This window comes from Schistocerca serialis, chromosome 5 (genome assembly GCF_023864345.2).
Source record: "Schistocerca serialis cubense isolate TAMUIC-IGC-003099 chromosome 5, iqSchSeri2.2, whole genome shotgun sequence".
Lineage (NCBI taxonomy): Eukaryota > Metazoa > Arthropoda > Insecta > Orthoptera > Acrididae > Schistocerca > Schistocerca serialis.
In genome coordinates, this window is record NC_064642.1 from 820,987,034 (window position 1) to 821,005,007 (window position 17,974).

At 45.0% G+C, this 17,974-nt stretch overlaps 1 protein-coding gene across 1 annotated transcript in view; it reads right to left on the reverse strand.

Annotated features, from left to right (window-relative positions):
* Positions 1-9,874, reverse strand: part of LOC126480807 (unc-112-related protein-like) — a 606,017-nt gene extending 596,143 nt beyond the window's left edge. The window contains exon 1 of the mRNA XM_050104130.1: positions 9,460-9,874. Coding sequence (XP_049960087.1) covers positions 9,460-9,601 — 142 coding nt within the window. The 5' untranslated portion in view covers positions 9,602-9,874. The remainder of the gene's footprint in view (positions 1-9,459) is intronic.
* Between the last annotated feature and the right edge of the window lie 8,100 nt (positions 9,875-17,974).

Genomic DNA, 17,974 nt, shown 5'->3' on the forward strand with positions numbered 1-17,974 from the left:
CACAGAAGAAACTATAAACAGCACAGAACTGCAGCTGAAAAGCAAGAAATTCCTAGACCTATAAATAAATGAAATCTCATTCATCCTTAGGCTAATCACAGAACATAATGACTTAATTTTGAACAACAGCTTCCACTTGCAACAATAGAGAGTCATCCATAAGCCTACATTTTCTTGGACCATGCAGAGAACGTAAATATTCAGCAACACTGTAAAACGAGAAGGGTACAAAAATAATACACTGATACCGATATCTGGATGACATAATCCGTCTCATGGATGAGACACAAAATAGCATCGAAGAGCTGTACACTAATATTAACACCGTACACCCACAAATCTGCTTCGCAATGGAAACTGAAGAAGAAAAGAGACTAAATTTCTGGATATCACAGCTAAAAGACACAACAACCAAAATGAATTTTCCATCTACAGAAAACCCACATCCACAAACACTGTTATCCATACCTCTTCCAATCACTCGAGAGCTCATAAACATTCCAGTTTAACACACATGCTTCACAGAATAAACAGAATATCTCTTAAACTAGAAAACTACGCACACGAATTAAATATACTCAAACAAAGTGCTGTCGAAAATGAACACGAAACAGAGACGATAAACAAGCTCAACAATAAGGAAAAAGTGAAAGTTAATGATAGAGGCCGGCCGAGGTGGCCGAGCGGTTCTAGGCGTTACAGTCTGGAACCGCGCGACCGCTACGGTCGCAAGTTCGAATCCTGCCTCGGGCATGGATCTGTGTGATGTCCTTAGGTTAGTTAGGTTTAAGTAGTTCTAAGTTCTAGGGGACTGATGACCTCAGATGTTAAGTCCCATAGTGCTCAGAGCCATTTGAACCATTTTTTTTTAATGATAGTGGCCACCTGGTCGAGAGCACAACCAAAGGGTCTAAAGACACAGAGGCAGAACACAGAGGTAGAACACACAGCAAATCACGCCTCATCTAAAAAAAGAAACAGTCTGTACACACTAACATACAATAACGAAATAGCACATAGAATTGGAAACATGTTGAAAAAGTTAAGAATCCCAGTAACATTCACAACAAACGACACAGTTCAATTAAGGCCACGATGAGACAAAAGAACCTCAGGCAAGTTCAGCAATGTAAGAATACACCACCTCACGTGTAACTCCTGTCAAGCCCAACACTGAAAAAATAAGCAGAAACTTCCGAACAAGGCACACAGAACACATGAGAGCTCTGAAGAATTGGTGCACACATTCAACTTTCGCAGATCACTTACTAAATAAAAACCACCACACCACTAATATTGAAACTGGTCTAGACAGCCTGAAACACAACATCAATTTATACCGAAAACTAACAATAGAGGGAAATTATTACATACAAAAGGCTAGAGCGGAAGGCACAAACGTAATAAATGAAAACGCAGCACTTTGCGTCAGCACACTCTTTACAGCTCTAAACGCCCCCGTAAACGAGCAAACTCGTGTGTCAAACGCACCCTTGTCTAGCCGTACAAGTACTAACGAAGTTTGCCAGTTTAACCTCACTTTGGAGAAGACGTTCGTGTTCGTGAGTATTTTGACAGTAGTGAAATGGCCACAAATGCAGATAAACCAGTCTTGGCATTCTCTCTGGCACTGTGTGTAGGGACGAAGAACAAGAAAACGAGACACTGATACAGGGAATGGCTTAAAACGAGAGACAGATGTAGTCATGCAAACCAGCTAAAGGAAATGTTACTCTCAGAACCCGTTGATTACATCAACTTTCTTCGAATGGGCAATGAAATCTTTAAAAACTTTTTAAGGCTCTCATAAAAGAGGAAACTTCTCTGTAAAATTGGCTGCGGATGGGTCAAACAAACCGTACACGTAGGCCACCAAGAAAGCTTATCAGTTTAACCTTACTTTTGAAGCAGACGCTTTTCCTGAATGATGTTCTTTGGCACGAATGGCTACAAAAGCACATAAACCATTTCTAACTTTGACTCTGTCACTGCGTTTAAAGAATAACAAGAATAAGAAAAGAGGACGCCTGGCCAGGGAATTGTTTGAAATCGGAGAAATATGCACACGAAAATCTGTTAATGATGTTACACTCAGAATCTAATCATGACATCAACTTCCTGCAGATGGACAGTGAAACGTTTGTTTGTAACTTGATTAGAGTTACTTCGCCCTCACTAAAAAAAAAAAAAAAAAAAAAAAAACGCAACTTTGGGTAATTTTATTCTCTTCTTCTTGGTCGTGTAATGACAGTTCATTGAAATACTGCACCGTGGGAATATATAGCTCACATCGTTTGTGAAAGAAACTGAGAACTTCGATTTCTTTTATTTCATGTCATGCATAAAATATTTTGTTCATGACCTGTTCCTGTTGGAAAAAAATGTGATACATCTACCATTTTGGTAATTGTCAGCGCTGTTGTTTTTATCCTTGTTCGTAGTATCCGCAGTTGTAGAAACACACTATTAAGTGAGATAAATTGTAATAAAACAGTTTTTCATTATACATAGGCGGCGAAACATCGACACGAACAAGGTCCGTCATCTTGTAAATTTACCGTCAATCAAAATTTCTTGCAAAACACGTCAGACACGATCTATGTTCGACAACACGTCAAACAGCACCGTACACGATCAAATGTTTGGCAAGTATAGTTTAGTGTGACAAGACGTTGGATAGTTTACGGGCGCCTTAACAGAACTGGCATAGGGCACAGAACAGGAACAAAACACGCACACACTCCTGTATAATCACTCTCCTATCACTCACTGGGATATAAATGGGATCAGATGTCGTCAGAACTCAAATGGTTCAAATGGCTCTGAGCACAATGGGACTTAACTTTTGAGGTTCAAAAAATGGTTCAAATGGCTCTGAGCACTATGGGACTTAACTTCTGAGGTCATCAGTCCCCTAGAACTTAGAACTACTTAAACCTAACTAATCTAAAGACATCACACACATCCATGCCCCAGGCAGGATTGGAACCTGCGCCGTAGCGGTCGCGCGGTTCGAGACTGTAGCGCCTAGAACCGCTCGGCCACCCCGACCGACGTCAGAACTCCCGGTACAATTTTCAAAACCTCGCAACATGCGAATATTCTCGCGACACACACAACAACATCATAACAACAACGTAATGATTTGAACTACAACCAAGGCGCAAAGTTACATTTCTCTTGGTTTAAAAGCAACTGCAAGCCGATCAACGAACGTGAGTACATGACAAATTGCGAACCAACCAAGTGCTCACGAAAAGTGTATCCACAACACTACCGCAATTCCGAATAGTATAACACTGTCGTATACAAATTCATTTTTCTTTATATTTGTTTATGATAGCCACTCATGCAATTGCTGATGACCTGCTGTACGCTGAAGAAACGGCAATAGGAACATAAATAATATGCCGGAAATAACGAGAACAAACGTAGAAACCATGCTGCGACTTAAAGTAGATAATATATTATGAAACTGTTTGTAGAATGTTAATTTTTTTGCATAATAAAACAGCCCCATCCGCTTAAAGATGTTTAGTTATTTACCGGTGACCGGTTTCGACCCCTGTTCTGGTTGTTATCAGACCGCTTACTCCATGGGAGTCTGGAAGCAGGCGAAGTGCAGGCGCCACTGTAGGAGGCATACAACCACGATAATGACCAGAACAGTGGTCGAAATCCGTCACCAGTAAATAAATGAACATCTTTATGCTGTTGGGACTGTTTCATTATAAAAAATTTTGGATTTATTATAACCGATGACTTTCCAGTAGAAACAAGGTAAAACAGTTCAAACAATTTTATATTCACAGAATACAATAATTGGAACCAAACAGTACACATCATAAAATGTTTTAATGTTCATAACTATGCAAAATTTCGCATATTTTAGAATAAAGGAAAGCCAATGATGATGGCGATTTTGTCGCTGAAACTAGTTTAGTGAAGAAAATAGTTAAAACAAAAGTGTTTTGCTTCAAGGCGTAAATTCGCACATTTTAGAATAAAGGAAAGCCAATGATGATGGCGATTTTCTCGCTGAAACTAGTTTAGTGAAGAAAATAGTTAAAACAAAAGTGTTTTGCTTCAAGGCGTAGCCGTAGTCCCTCCATTGGCGTGTTTATACAAACACGGGCCAGTGAAACATTTCGAGACGAAATGAGTAGCTGATAACTTGTCAAAGCACACATTGTTATTTACTTTGTTAGATGATAATAGCCTTACCGTGTGAGCATACATACATTCTGCTACGCAAATTAACACATGCTGCGCGCAGAAACGCCAAAAAGAATCTAGTAGATTAAGTTATCGTCCGGAAGCGGCTGCAACTAACTCAGGGGAGAGACACCAGAAATAGCGGATCTATTCGTTTTATTCATCGTGTGGAACACATCCACAAAAATACGTAATGCAGATTAACAACAAATTATTGTATAGGTGTAGGCTTCAGATTGGTAGTAATACAAAAACACGGCGAGGAAGGTTTCCCACCAACAGAGCTACATTTATGCAGATAACACTAAAAAACAACAAAGCAAATGAAGAAGACTCCGCACAGCAGAACTAGTGAACTATTTTGAGAGGACCTGAGAGACAGTAAAGATCCCAGCAGAGTGGAAAATAGCATGTCTCCACCAACTGCATAGAAAGGGAGACAAATTTCAACAGCTGGAGAGAAGTGTCACTTCTGCCAATAGCATACGAAACATTATGAAAAATTCTCCTGAACGGAGGTGAAGGTATTTTAGGCGTACAAATGGGGGAATATCAGGCTAGTTTTCGATTGGGAAGATTTTGTACGGAACAGATTTTTAACTTAAAATTCGCCACAGAACGTTGAACTAGCAAATTTATTGATTTCAAGAAAGCATTCGATTCGGTTGACACAGGAACAATGGAATAAATAATTAGAAAATTTGATGTTAAACCAAAATATGTAAACATAATTCGTAAAACTTTAACAAATGCGATATGTAAAGTTAAATTTATTGCATAAGTGCCTCAGCCATTTGAAATATAAACTGGTGTTAGACATGGGGACGGCTGAGGACCTTTTCTGTTTATCTATGTTTTAGGAAAAATTGTAAGGATGTGAAGGATGTGGGATTTGTAGCCAAAAAGAAAACTGATACAAAAATTCTGGGAAGGGAAACAAATGGAATTATGGCAAATTGGACGGCTTTTGCAGACGAATTTGCAGTACTCTTAAAAAATCAGATAACTCTTTTCGAAAAAACAGCGTATGAAACTGCTCTCAATATTTTATCTTAAAAATAAAATTCGTGACTAATATACAAAATGACCAAAATACATAGCAGTATCAAGAGATTAAAGAGAGCAAGTTGCTAAAGTGAAATGTCTTGGAGAAAATTTAGCGCAGAATAGACTAAAAAGAACTTGCAATAGATGTAAGAGTTAACAAAATGGAAAGAGCATCTCTTTTGACAAAAAATATCTATAAAACAAATCTGAAATAGTCTAGCAGAGTGATAAGACCTGAGTGTTTACATGCATGTGAATGTTTATCGATGAAGTAGGCCTACAAGATGGACAGAATAGAGGTGCCTGAAAGACGGATGATTAGAAAAATAACGAGTGCCATGCGAACTACAGATGTTTGGGAAATGAGAAGTAAGAGGAGATGTAGGAAAACACCGAGTAAATATTGGAATTAATGTCAAAGCGGAGATTAACCTTCTATGGAATGGATAAAACATGATTAATTTCCTTTATTTCTGGAAAAAGAAATCGACAATAGGATGGATTACAGAAATAAAATACGAAATACCGCAAAGAATAGGAAATAGCAGAAAGACTAAGATACTAAATTTGGAAGGATACTGAGGCAGAAAAAATAAGAAATCTGAAACAACATGGACAGAAGAAAGAAAACGGCAAATGGGGAGAGGGTGGAGAAATACTAGAAAAATGAAAAGCAACAAGAAACAAATGAGGGGGCGCTGGTGCGTTACCCAGTGCGAAAAAAAGGAGGGTTATATCGCATAACTCAGAACCGGACACTTAAGTTGTTGGAATATTCAACTGAACTTCGTGTCAGCGCCAGGAAAGGTGGCTGTCACGTTGCGAAGCTGCCGTCGGGACGAGTGGGAGGCTATCAGCAGAGCGCCGTGACGTCACAAGGTGCAGCCAAGGTCGTTTGGGGGTAGGCCACTGCCGACTGCTGCGGTACAGCCGTGCGCACCAAACAACCAGCTGCCGGGCACGGCTGCTGCAAGCGCAAGACGGATGGCGACACACGGACGGGCGGCCCACGCTGGGGCAGGTGACCTTGGCCACATTACGACCTTGAACGCAGAGGGGGCGGCGACAGGGAGGGGCGGGGAGAGGTGGTGGTGGTGGTGGTGGGACCCCTGGCAGCTGGAGTGTGGACGCGTATGATCGGCAGCCGGCAGCTGCAGCCCAACACTTCAGACTGCGTCCAGCTACAGACTGCTCCTCTGGCGGGGCGGCGCAGTGCGTCTTCGGCAACCGAAAGCCCGCGGGATCGAATGCCGGTCGGGCCGGTCACTATTTTCAGTCTGCCTTTAGCGCCTAGCCTGCGCCTCTGTGCTATGTGAGGATCCGCAACAAACGACACACAGTTCGGGTTCCACGTCAGGCTGCAGGGCCCCCTCCCCCCTCCCGTGTCGGACAACTGGGGTACATTAAGGACACGCAACTCGCCCAAGTGGCGTGCGGTAGAAAGACTCTCACCTGGCCACTGTGCCACGCGAAATTATTATTTACGCCACACTGTAGACTGTTAACGAAGGTCCGAACAGACGAACCTGGTCGCAGGTATGTCGTGGCTCGAAGACTTTTTAAGCAGCAGAACACAGTACGCTGTCGTCGACGGCGAGTGTTTGTCGGAGACTGAGGTGCGGTCAGGAGCGCCCCAGGGCAGCGTCGAATCACCACTCTCGTTTTCTGTGCAACCATACGCGAACAGTCTGGCAGATAGGCAGTGCTGCAACCTGCGACTGTTTGTTGATGACGGGGCAGTGTACACGGGAAAGTGTCGCCGTCGAGTGACTGTAGGAGGGTACAGCAAATGCTACAGTAGGAGAGAAACAGTTTAACCGACGTCTTCCAAGTCACAGCCCGCGTCGTTAAATCCGCACTGCACCGTCTTCGGGTGGCATAACCCATCTGACGACAGTTTCACAATATTACAACAGCCACGGATTTCGAAAAAATTAAATGTACGTACAAATTCATTCACTGTTCTGCTTTACCGGACGCGAATCGCAGCTGTTTAAATGTGGCCTACTTCACACTGCGTTACGCAAGCTCGAGTGCTGTGCCCCGCCTGCCGACCATACGCGGAGAATCGCCGTATTTCGCAACGTTAGTGAACACTCGGAAGCCTTTTATGTCGGAGGTACTTTCTGCGGCGGATCTGCCCGGTACGAGACTGTCGGTGGTAGCCCCTGGCGTCATCGATCAAAAAGGGAGGCCTCGTTACAGGTAGAGAGGCACAAACAGTGAGTCGGCAAGTGAGTTTTATTTCCACAGAGATGCTTCTCGGAACGCCGGGGACTGATTTATAATTGTCGCGTTTCTTGCACTCTTGCTTTGTAGCCTTCTAGTGTAACGTGAGTACAAAATTATATTTTCTCATAAAGTAGCCACAAGGTAATAGTGACGTAATCACCTCCAATTGTGTTTTTTATCACTCAGTCTCCCCGTGATAAAACGTTTGGACCCCAAGTGCTGTCTCGAGTATCAACCCAAAAAGAAACCGACAACATACTGAAGACGGAACGGGAGCTTCGGAGAGGTTGGTCCAAGTTGTTAGTTGTTTGCTGAAGGTAGTAAATCTGAACACATGCGTTAACTCTTATCCATTGTACGGTTTTCTAAATGCCTCCTAGTGCGCAGGCTGATTCTATGCACCACTCTTGAAGCCCGTGTGCCTCTTGAGGAAGTCTTGGCCGCTTCGGCGACCTACGCCTAATTCACCGCGCTCACTCTATTCCAGCACTCGTGTCCGTCAGCAGTTCCTCTTCCCAATCCCCTCCTCCCACACACACTTCGCCCTCCGTTTCCAAATTGACTGTTCCTTGATGGCTCAGAATATATGCTCATCGATGTGTTTCTTTTCGTGTAGATGGGTGGCAAATTTCTTTTTTTCCCTTATTCGATAATGTATCTCATGTTCAGCATTCTTCTGTATCGCCACCATCGAGAAGTTTCTGACCGGTTCTTGTCTATACTGCTCATCTTCCACGGCTCAGTTCCACGGGAGACTGCAATCCTGACAAACATTATCAGAAAGTATATCCTAACACTTCAATGTATATCACATGTTAATAATTTTCTGTATTTCGCAAATGTTTTTCTTGGTGTATTCGTATTGCCAGTCTGCATTTTATATCCTGCTTCCTTCTGCCGTCGCGAGTTACTCCGCCGCTCAAATAGTGAAACCCGCCTTTGACCACTCTCAGTATCTCATTTCTTAATGTAATTCCTTGAGCACTACCTGACTTAATTCGATTACATTCCACTACCGTCGTTTTAGTGTAAGTCGCGGTAATGTTTTGCGTAGCGAAGCAGCAGAGTACAGGCAACTGCGCTCTTGCCACGTGGACCAGTGTGCGATGAGCTGCACAGGTGTTCCACTACACTGTGGAGGGAAGTCACCGGAGACAAAAACGGCTACGAATAACCGCCCGGAGCGACGCGACGTGAAATGAACCCTTGGAACTAATTGCGCGAAAACCAGGTGCCGCGCTGAGAATCGTTGGAAGAATCTTAAGTAAATCTAATCGATTTCCGACAGGAGTGACTTGCAAAACAATCGTTGGACGCATTCTTGAGTAGTGCTTATCAGTTCGGAACTGTTATCAGGTCCGATTAAAGAGAGAGAGAGAGAGAGGGGGGGGGGCGGGGGGGGGGGGGGCTTATCCAATGGAGAGCGACGCATTTGCTCAGGGGATTGTTTACAGTAAGGACGAGAGCGTTCCCGAGATACTCAGCGGAGTTCAGTGGCGTCACGCAGAGATTTAGTGTCGAAATTCTGAGAACATACCTTCCACGAAGTCGTACACCGTACTACTTCCACAGCATACACGTATCGCAAGATGGTTAAAAGTTACGACGTGATTTGTGTACGATGTACGCGCATGACATGCATCAGAATAGCGGTCAGACAGTTGTCCGCTTCTCTGAATTTATCTCGAATTTCAGTTTTTATTACGATGTGTGTGGTAAATGTGGCAAAGTGCGTTTAAAGATGGCGCGAACGCAAAATTAGCACAACGTTTATTTGACACTGACGTTCACTGGGCTTCGCCAACTCGCAATCAAAGCTATCACGTTTCAGCGTAAACTAGACCTCGGGCTAGGCTGCCACAGCCGAGGTTCCAGGGGTCGAATATCGCGCTGTAGCCGCAGGACGACCGCGGGAAGAGAGGCGCAGAGGCGGCAGGGGGGTGGCGAGGCGAGGGCGCGGCTCACCTAGGTCCTCGACGAGGCGCAGCATGACGCCGCCGACGTGCAGGTCGCCCTTGACGCGCAGCGTGCGCTCCACGCTCAGGTCGGTGACGCAGACGCGCAGGTTCCACGAGCCGTCGCCGACGGCGATGCCTCCGGCCATCATCTTGACGCTCTGCGACTGTCGCTGGCGATGTCGGGGGAGAAGAGCGGCGGACGCGAGCCCGTGTCAGCTGGGGCGATGGGAGCGCCGGACACTTCACTGGCGGCGGAACTGTCACACACTTGCTGTTCTGGCTAGTGGGAACGCGCGTCGGCGAGGCACGGGGCCATGACGAGCCGACACTGGCGGACTGGACGGGGCGCGGCTGCTCGCTGGGCTTCCAAGTCTACGTCACGAGGCGGCGCGGCGCGGCTCTGCCTGCGGCGGTGGCGCGGGGGCGACTGGCTGCAGTCTGGCGGGCGCTGCTTGGCTGCCCCCCCCCCCTACCCTCCCCTCCCCCGCCAGAGACCCCCTCCACCTACCGCATTCCCGGCGCGCTGGCCACTTGCTCTCCAGGCAGCGTCTTCCCGCAAAAAGCTACCCTACCGTATACCGGCGACGGCGGGAACTTCTCTCACGCGCGTTACGTTAGGCCTCACTTAATCTCTCACCCGAGTGTTCCACTTTCAGACCTTAGATTGTGGCCGGCTCTCGAAACATCTTCTTGTAATGAATATTACGTCCATAAAGGACGGTATCTTGCGGGGGTTGCGACTGTTGATGAATAAAAAAAAAAAAAAAAAGTAAAAGTTTTACGCGTCACTCATTTATTCGATGGTTCACACCGTCATCTTCAGGTGGAGAATTGTTTAGTTGCGTAGCTGGTGTTAGTAGAGAGCGCACAGACCCCTTTCTACAACAGCAGACAAAGTGACAGCGTAAACATAACGCACAGTGGAGAGCACGTACAACAAGTAGCAGTCATGCAGGCTATACCGCCCCTCGAAAGACGCGACGTAACGTTTGTTGCCCTTTGTCTGTTGCTGTGAAAAGGCTTGTGTGCTCCTCACTAACACCAGGTACATAACTAAACAGTCGAAACGCATAATGGCAAAATAAATAAGTGACTGACGCAGAAAACTACTTTATTTGTATTGTTTCCCAAGTTTCGTCCTCTGTGGTACACGTGAAACCATTCCTTAGCACTGCCTTTCTTGTTCTTCATAGTTTCCGAAAACTTCCTCATTCTTTCACTTTCCGCGTGCCTTCTTTCTTACGTCCTTGCGTTTTTAAGTACCAAGTTCCTTGCATTCGGGTTCTTAGGTATGAAGTTACGTGTTTTTCCTGCCTCCCTGTATGTAGTGCGTGTAGCTGCCAGTCGGTCAATACCGATTTCTGTGACGTCACTTTGCTTATCTACCAGCCGAGGTGTTTTGGATTATCGGATCCCGCCGATGATGTGGAAGATTTTGCTGCTCAATCGAGAGTCCTCCATTCGTGCTATACGACCGTATAATTTCATCCCTCACTTCTGTCCAAGTGAGGTGAACCGCTCATTCAGCGAATACAGTTCTTCTGAGGTGTTGCCAATCCAGACACCGTCTTCCATTTCGGGTGCAATTATTTTTCTCAGTATCTGTCGTTGTGTTTTCTCGATATCTTTGACTTTGGTAGTTAATGATGAAGTCTCCGTTACGTGGAGTGCTTCCGCAAGAACGACTGTCTGGTAGTGACAAATTTTGGGTTTCATGGGCATGAATCGTTTTGTTCTACATATTACAGGTAATTGTGTAGGCTATACGCCATTTTCCTTTACGTGTTTCCTTAACTGCGCTTTCGTTGCCAGTGTTTCCAGTAAATTCACCTAAATACTTGAAGCGCTTCACTTCTGTAATGTTGCCGTACTCGGTTGCAAGCGAGGCTAGCTTCTAGGCGCGCAGTCCGGAACCGCGCGACTGCTACGGCCGCAGGTTCGAATCCTGCCTCGGGCATGGATGTGTGTGATGTCCTTAGGTTAGTTAGGTTTAAGTAGTTCTAAGTTCTAGGGGACTGATGACCACAGTAGTTAAGTCCCATAGTGCTCAGAGCCATTTGAACCATTTGAGGCCAGCTTTTGGCTCTCGGAGTGTACGCATCGTGTTTTTCAGCGAGACATTTGGAATCCAGTGCTGACGGCGGGTTCGCGAACATTCTCGGCGGCGCGGGCGGCTGAGTCGTGGGTCCGGGGAGCCACTGGCATGACGTCAGAAGGAGCCAAGTACTTACAAAAAAAGTGTGTGTGAAATCTTAGGGACTTAACTGCTAAGGTCATCAGTCCCTAAGCTTACACACTACTTAACCTAAATTATCCTCAGGACAAACACACACACCCATGCCCGAGGAAGGACTCGAACCTCCGCTGGGATCAGCCGCCAAGTTCTTACACTTGATCTGCTTACCTTTCGCTCCCGTACTTACTCCGAGTATTTCTTCCACCCAAGTTTTGGTGATCTTCTCGAGTAATAGGAGGAACAGTTGGTTTATTTCTTGTATCTACTTGACCAGGTAAGTTTAGGTACCTGAGGCCCCCCTCTTAAATCCAAGCAGACCCTTTAGTCAGTTAACATTGCCTTGTGCTCGTTACATGAGCTGTTCATAATAATGATATAATGCACTCCGTCTTCAGGCCACGAGTGGCCTACCGGCTCCATCCGACCGCCGTGTCATCCTCGGTAGAGAATGCGGATAGGAAGGGCGTAGGGTCAGCACACCGCACTCCCGGTCGTAAGATGGTATTCTTGACCGAAGCCGCTACTATTCGATTGAGTAGCTCCTCAGTTGGCATAACGAGGCTGAGTGCACCCCGAAAAATGGCAACGGCACATGGCGGCTGGATGACCACCCATCCAAGTGCCGACCACGCCCGACAGCGCTTAACTTGGGCGATCTCACGGGAACCGGTGTATCCAGTGCGGCAAGGCCGTTGCCTAATAATAATACAATGGAAGACAGTAATGGTGATGTTAATAGAGTTGACAGATTCGACTATGTTGGGAAAGAAGCTCACCAGCAGGGAAATAAAAACAGAAACAGAGCATTCTGGAGGACTGTAAACATCTACAACAAGCCGTGCCTTACATGTGGTATTAAATTGATACTTTACAGCACTATCCGCAAACCGCAACAGTAACATTGGGCCAGGGATCGGAAAGGCGCAGCAGAAACGCAGAAAACATTAAGAACATCAAGGGGAAGTGAGTAGAAATGTCAGGAAACTCAAGACAGTAACAACTTCGTCGGAAGAGGGGAACACATCGCACAGTGAGAAAAGAAAGAAACGCGGCGCCCGAGAAAAGTCTCGTTTCGAGTACACGCTTAACACGCACCTATAGAGTCCTATACGTCTCTAATACTACTACGAAAGTGAGTATACAGGATTCGCAGATGACGTGGCCATTTTTTCCAGCAGCATAAGTTCAGCAATAATGAAGACAGACCGTTTCAAATGAACAGCGGTGAAAACTGGACTACGGATCCCCTTTGAGAAAACGAAATGCAGGACGAGTGTCCGCTGTGCGCCGGAGTGGATGACACCTGGACAAGAAGAGAGTGCAAGGCTGAAGAAGTGAGCGTGTTGGAGCGAAGCGGTACAACAGAAAGGGCTAGAACAAAAAACAACCGCTGTCTCCATATCGCAATTAGACCGGCCGTTAGTAAGAACAGCTTGTAAAAATATTCTGAGTACGAGAGCAAAACTAACGCATTACAGCACTGGTCTTTGGGCCACAAGATTTGTACACATCGGACACCTGTGTCATGTTTCGAAAAGGACAAGTCGTTCATTTACTTAAATGATAACAAAAGACCGTAGGCAACAGATGAGTTGATGGACAGACTCGATTGAGATCTAATAAAAACTTATTCAGATGGAATCACCACCAGCAACAGTTAAAGAGAGAAGATTAATGTGGCGTCGACCTGTCGCAACGTTTCAGAGACTGTCGTAGCCGCCATTATCAGTCGACGACAAGGGTTACGAAATTCACTGGGAAGTTGCAGATCACCCGAGAAGATAACGGTTCTACCAACAAACGCCGGCCGCTGTAGCCGAGCGGCTCTAGGCGCTTCAGTCCGGAACCGCGCTGCCGCTACGGTCGCAAGTTCGAATCCTGCCTCGGGCATGGATGTGTATGATGTCCTTAGGTTAGTTAGGTTTAAGGAGTTCTAAGTCTAGGGGACTGATGTTCTCAGATGTTAATTCCCATAGTGCTTAGAACCATTTGAACCATTTTTCTACCAACGAAGCTTCCGTATGGATAACGACCGTCTCACGAAGGAAAAAAACAAAATTCATCCAAGCTAAGACGGACTCGAGAACGTGAGAGATATTTATGGAAGAATGCCATTGCTGAAGATGAAATAAACGACAAGGGTGCTTTCAGGAGCATGTTGAAAAGCTGACTGTTTTGTGGTGAAATCCAAAGTCAGAAGGTATTATCGCTTCTTCAGACCGGCCACCAGTTACGCATGTGTGGAGAATTTAACAACCAGAGACACGCTAAGGAAGAGTATAATACAAAAGTGATGCAGCTGGTCAGTTTTTCGCACTAGTTTTGGTAAAACTATACCTGAACAATTTTCACAAATTTTTTAACGTCATAAAAATTCTGAAAATATAAATGTTTATATTACTTGCCGAAATAATAATAATGAAAACACTGTTCATTTTTGTTTATTATTATGAAACATTATTTTCAAAGAATATAAAGCATACTGAAATGTAGTTACGTATATAATTAATTGTATACTTTCACCTGCACTGTTGTAATTAGTTATATTTAGCTTTGTTGAGCACGTACCCCGTATCGAGCAAGGTGGCGCAGTGGTTACCACACTGGACTCGCGTTCTGGAGGACGACGGTTCAAATCCGCGTCTAGCCATCCGGATTTAGGTTTTCCGTGATTTACCTACATCGCTTCAGACAAATGCCGGGATGGTTCGTTCAAAAGGGCCGACTTCCTTCTCCATCCTTCCCCAATCCGATGGGACCGATGAGCTCGCTGTTTGGTCCCCTCCCCCCAAATCAACCAACCAACGTATCCCGTACAAAAATTAAACATGAACGTGCAGTATTACAAATACTGCAGTGGTTTGCGCTGCAAGAAACCCTCCTAACAGGCAGACAACCACCTCTTCACTTCATACGACAGAAACAAAGAAAAGTAAGGCTTTTGCACGTAGTAATTCCTCTGTTTGCAAAGCAGGTTGGTTTGAGGTAAGGACGTTAGCCGGGATGTTAGTCCACACGCCAATCACGAGAGTAGTGTGGGCTGCCTATCTCAAAGGCAAACGGGTGGTTGCTTTCCAACTGAAGAACGCGATTTCTGCATGAACGGAGAGGATCAACGCTTATTGGGTGGTAAGGCTTTTCACACACTGCTTCTAAAAACTCTCTGTAAAGGAGTTCCATGTGGATGATCACAAGATTCTAACCCTAGGCCGATTCTAAGATTTTTGGGTTTGTGGATAACTTTGTACCGTTTCCCCAATGTTTAATAAACGTGACCTATGTACATAACACAAACTTAAGTCATCAATAAAATATTCTGCTCCTCTATTTACAACCCTCTGCCAACTCTGGAGTAACTTTTCGATTTCGCGACTGTAGAAATGACGTGGTTTTGAGGTGAAAAATTCGTCATGTTCGTAGCGCATTTTCATCCGAAAAGGTAGTTCCTTGAAGGTTGTTCGATAGAGAGTGGAAAAGGTGAAAATCTGAGAGCGCAGGATCACGTAATAAGGCTGGTGCGGAATGTCTTCCCAACCCAGCTCCTTAGCAGCGCTTCTAACCTGTCTACCAGAATGCGCGCGGGCGTTATCGTGAAGCAACACCACTTCATGCTGTCTTCCTTATCGCTGTCCTTGGACTGTGTCTGCGAGACGTCTCAGTTACTCATAATAAATGTCAGCAGTGATGGTTACACGACACTGTCGCTGTGCACAACATTATCTTTGGTGCATGCGCGAAAGCCTTTGTTTGGGGAGTTGCTGCTTTGTATGGCCTCAGCTATTCCTTTCTTTTCCTTATGTAATAGTAAAGACATCATTTATCGTCGCCAGTAACGATAGAGGATAGGAATGGTCGGTGTTGTTGACGAGCCAATTGATGACGATCAATCAGAGATGCTCCAGCTGATTTTTGTGATTTTGGCTTAGAGCATGTTGTACACATACACCTCATTTTTGAACCTTCCCTATTGCATGCGATTATTAAGTGTTTGTGGAATGGTCGCAGTTCATCAGATTTGTCGGTTATCGAGTACACTGATGTGAATCATTGTGGGTTATTGAGTTTAAACGCTCTTTATCAAATCCCGAAGGTCTTCTTGAGCGTGGAGTGTCACTCATCTCAAAACGATCCTCCTTAAAGCGAGAAAACCATTTTCCTGCCGCGTTCTGTCCAGTGACGTCACACCCACACACTGCGTAAATGTTCCTGGACGCCTCCGCTGCTTCACACCTCTACTGAACTCAAAATAGATGGAGATGTCGAAAACGTTCCGATTTCTCCATTTGAACTCCGTTTTTTAACATTCAAAGCTCCATTCACTATCTACAAACGACAATGTGATAATATGTAAGCTCAAATAGCGACAATGAGCTAGAAATAAAAATGACAATCGATAAATAAACCCGTAGTTACCGGACTACCAAGATGCAAAACAAAACGCTACGAACTTAAGACACCAAGCTAACAGTTCGCGCCTGCAGATAGGCAACCGAATGAACAGCTCCTCGAAACGCGCCGCAGTCGCTACGTTCTGGACACACTGCGTCAATAAACTGGGCGCGCTTGCTGACGTTGGTCGCGTCACAAACTGTCCGTACTGAGCACCTCTAACGTGTGTTAAACACTTGAACAGGTGCTCTATCCACTGATGTACGGGTGTTCTCTACATGTTTTGTATTTTTGCGCAATCGCCTTCTGAAGTCTCGGTGGTATGTACCAGCCCCTCCCCCTTTGGAAAACGAAACGTGGAGCAATATTTTTTTCATATTGTTAATTCAGACTACGACGTAAATTAGAGTAACCATATATCAATGTGTTTCAGTCTGGAAAAAAAATTCTAGTGAAGCGGGGTATTGGTGGTAATGTGTCATATGAAAACTAGTTATTACGTCAAGAACAGACAGCTAAAAAACGAAAATATATACATTGGAAAAATGCATCGCAGTTTGATGAAATCCCGCTGAGGGGAACAAAAACCACGCAGCACTGCACTTTCAGTTAAAAGCTCTAAACGACCTGCACTGGGTGAAAAGTTTGTCGGAAGAGCGAGTTCGTTCAAAACGGTTGAGGGTTGTGCCTCAAAAAGATAGGCGTCAGTTAGGTAGGAAAACAATGGAGATGAAGGTAGGACTTGGGATGGAGAGTGGGAATACAGAAGAAGGGAAAGGTGGAGGGTGAGGAGAAGTTTGGTGCTAGGGTAGGGAAATGGTAGGAGAAGGAAAGGGACGACGACGCATGGGGACGGAAAATGGGAGAGGAGCTCTGGTGTGGAGTGGGGCAACTGTCCCAGTTGGTAGGACGATCCTTTCATTGTGAGCAGTTACAAATTTATTACTGAGCAATACGCTTTTAGTCAGCACACAGCGGCGCCTAGCTCCCTCAAAAACCACATTTGCTCCCTATATTTACACATATACACATATATAATGTAAGGTCCCCCGTCTGCCGGTATTTTGAAGAATTACTGTAGGCATTTTGATATGTTTTCACTAACGCATGACCATCTCCTTCTAAACCAGAGGACCGATTTCAACTAAACTTGGTACCCATTTTACTTACTGTCTGGAAAGAATCGCTATGGGGGTAAGAGCGAACTACCTGTCAAAGAGATGGGGGTGGAAGTGAAAAAAGGGTGTAGCCCACGAAGCGCGGAAACTCATACCGCATTTATCCAGTATCTGAGAATGAGGGCGCTCAGTCACTTGCAACAAGTAATTTCAAATCCTTACCAAAGTTTTTCTCGCTGGTAATGCCCACAAAATGTGAAAGGAAAAAAGGTTCTCACTTACTACATCTTCGCTGTTCATGCTGTAAATCTCCTGCATCATGCATGATGTGTCAATTCATTACTGCTGTATTGCTAACTGGAAGCATAGACAATAATATGAAAGTGTTGCATAGGGCGCCAAAGGGACAGTTACTGAACCTACTAGAAGAAATGGAGATTTATGTGTACAGAAAACGACAACCGGAATTACTGCTGAATGAACAGAATGAGTTCAGTCTAGATGCTTATTTTGACGTATTCAGAGAACTACTAGTTTGAGTACCGTAGAGCACCCCAGCGGATTGACGTGCGCCGGCTGCCGGCGACGAGGGAACTGGGCCGTCCTCCGTAAGCTCCACCACAGGAAAACAACAATACTACGACTCGTCGCCATCGAGAGCACACGCTGGAGTTAATATCGACTATCGATTTTTTCGACTTCTAACGTATAGTTACTATTTTGTTAATTGTACTATAATTACGTTTATGGGAACTGATCTGTCAGGCTGAGAGATTTTT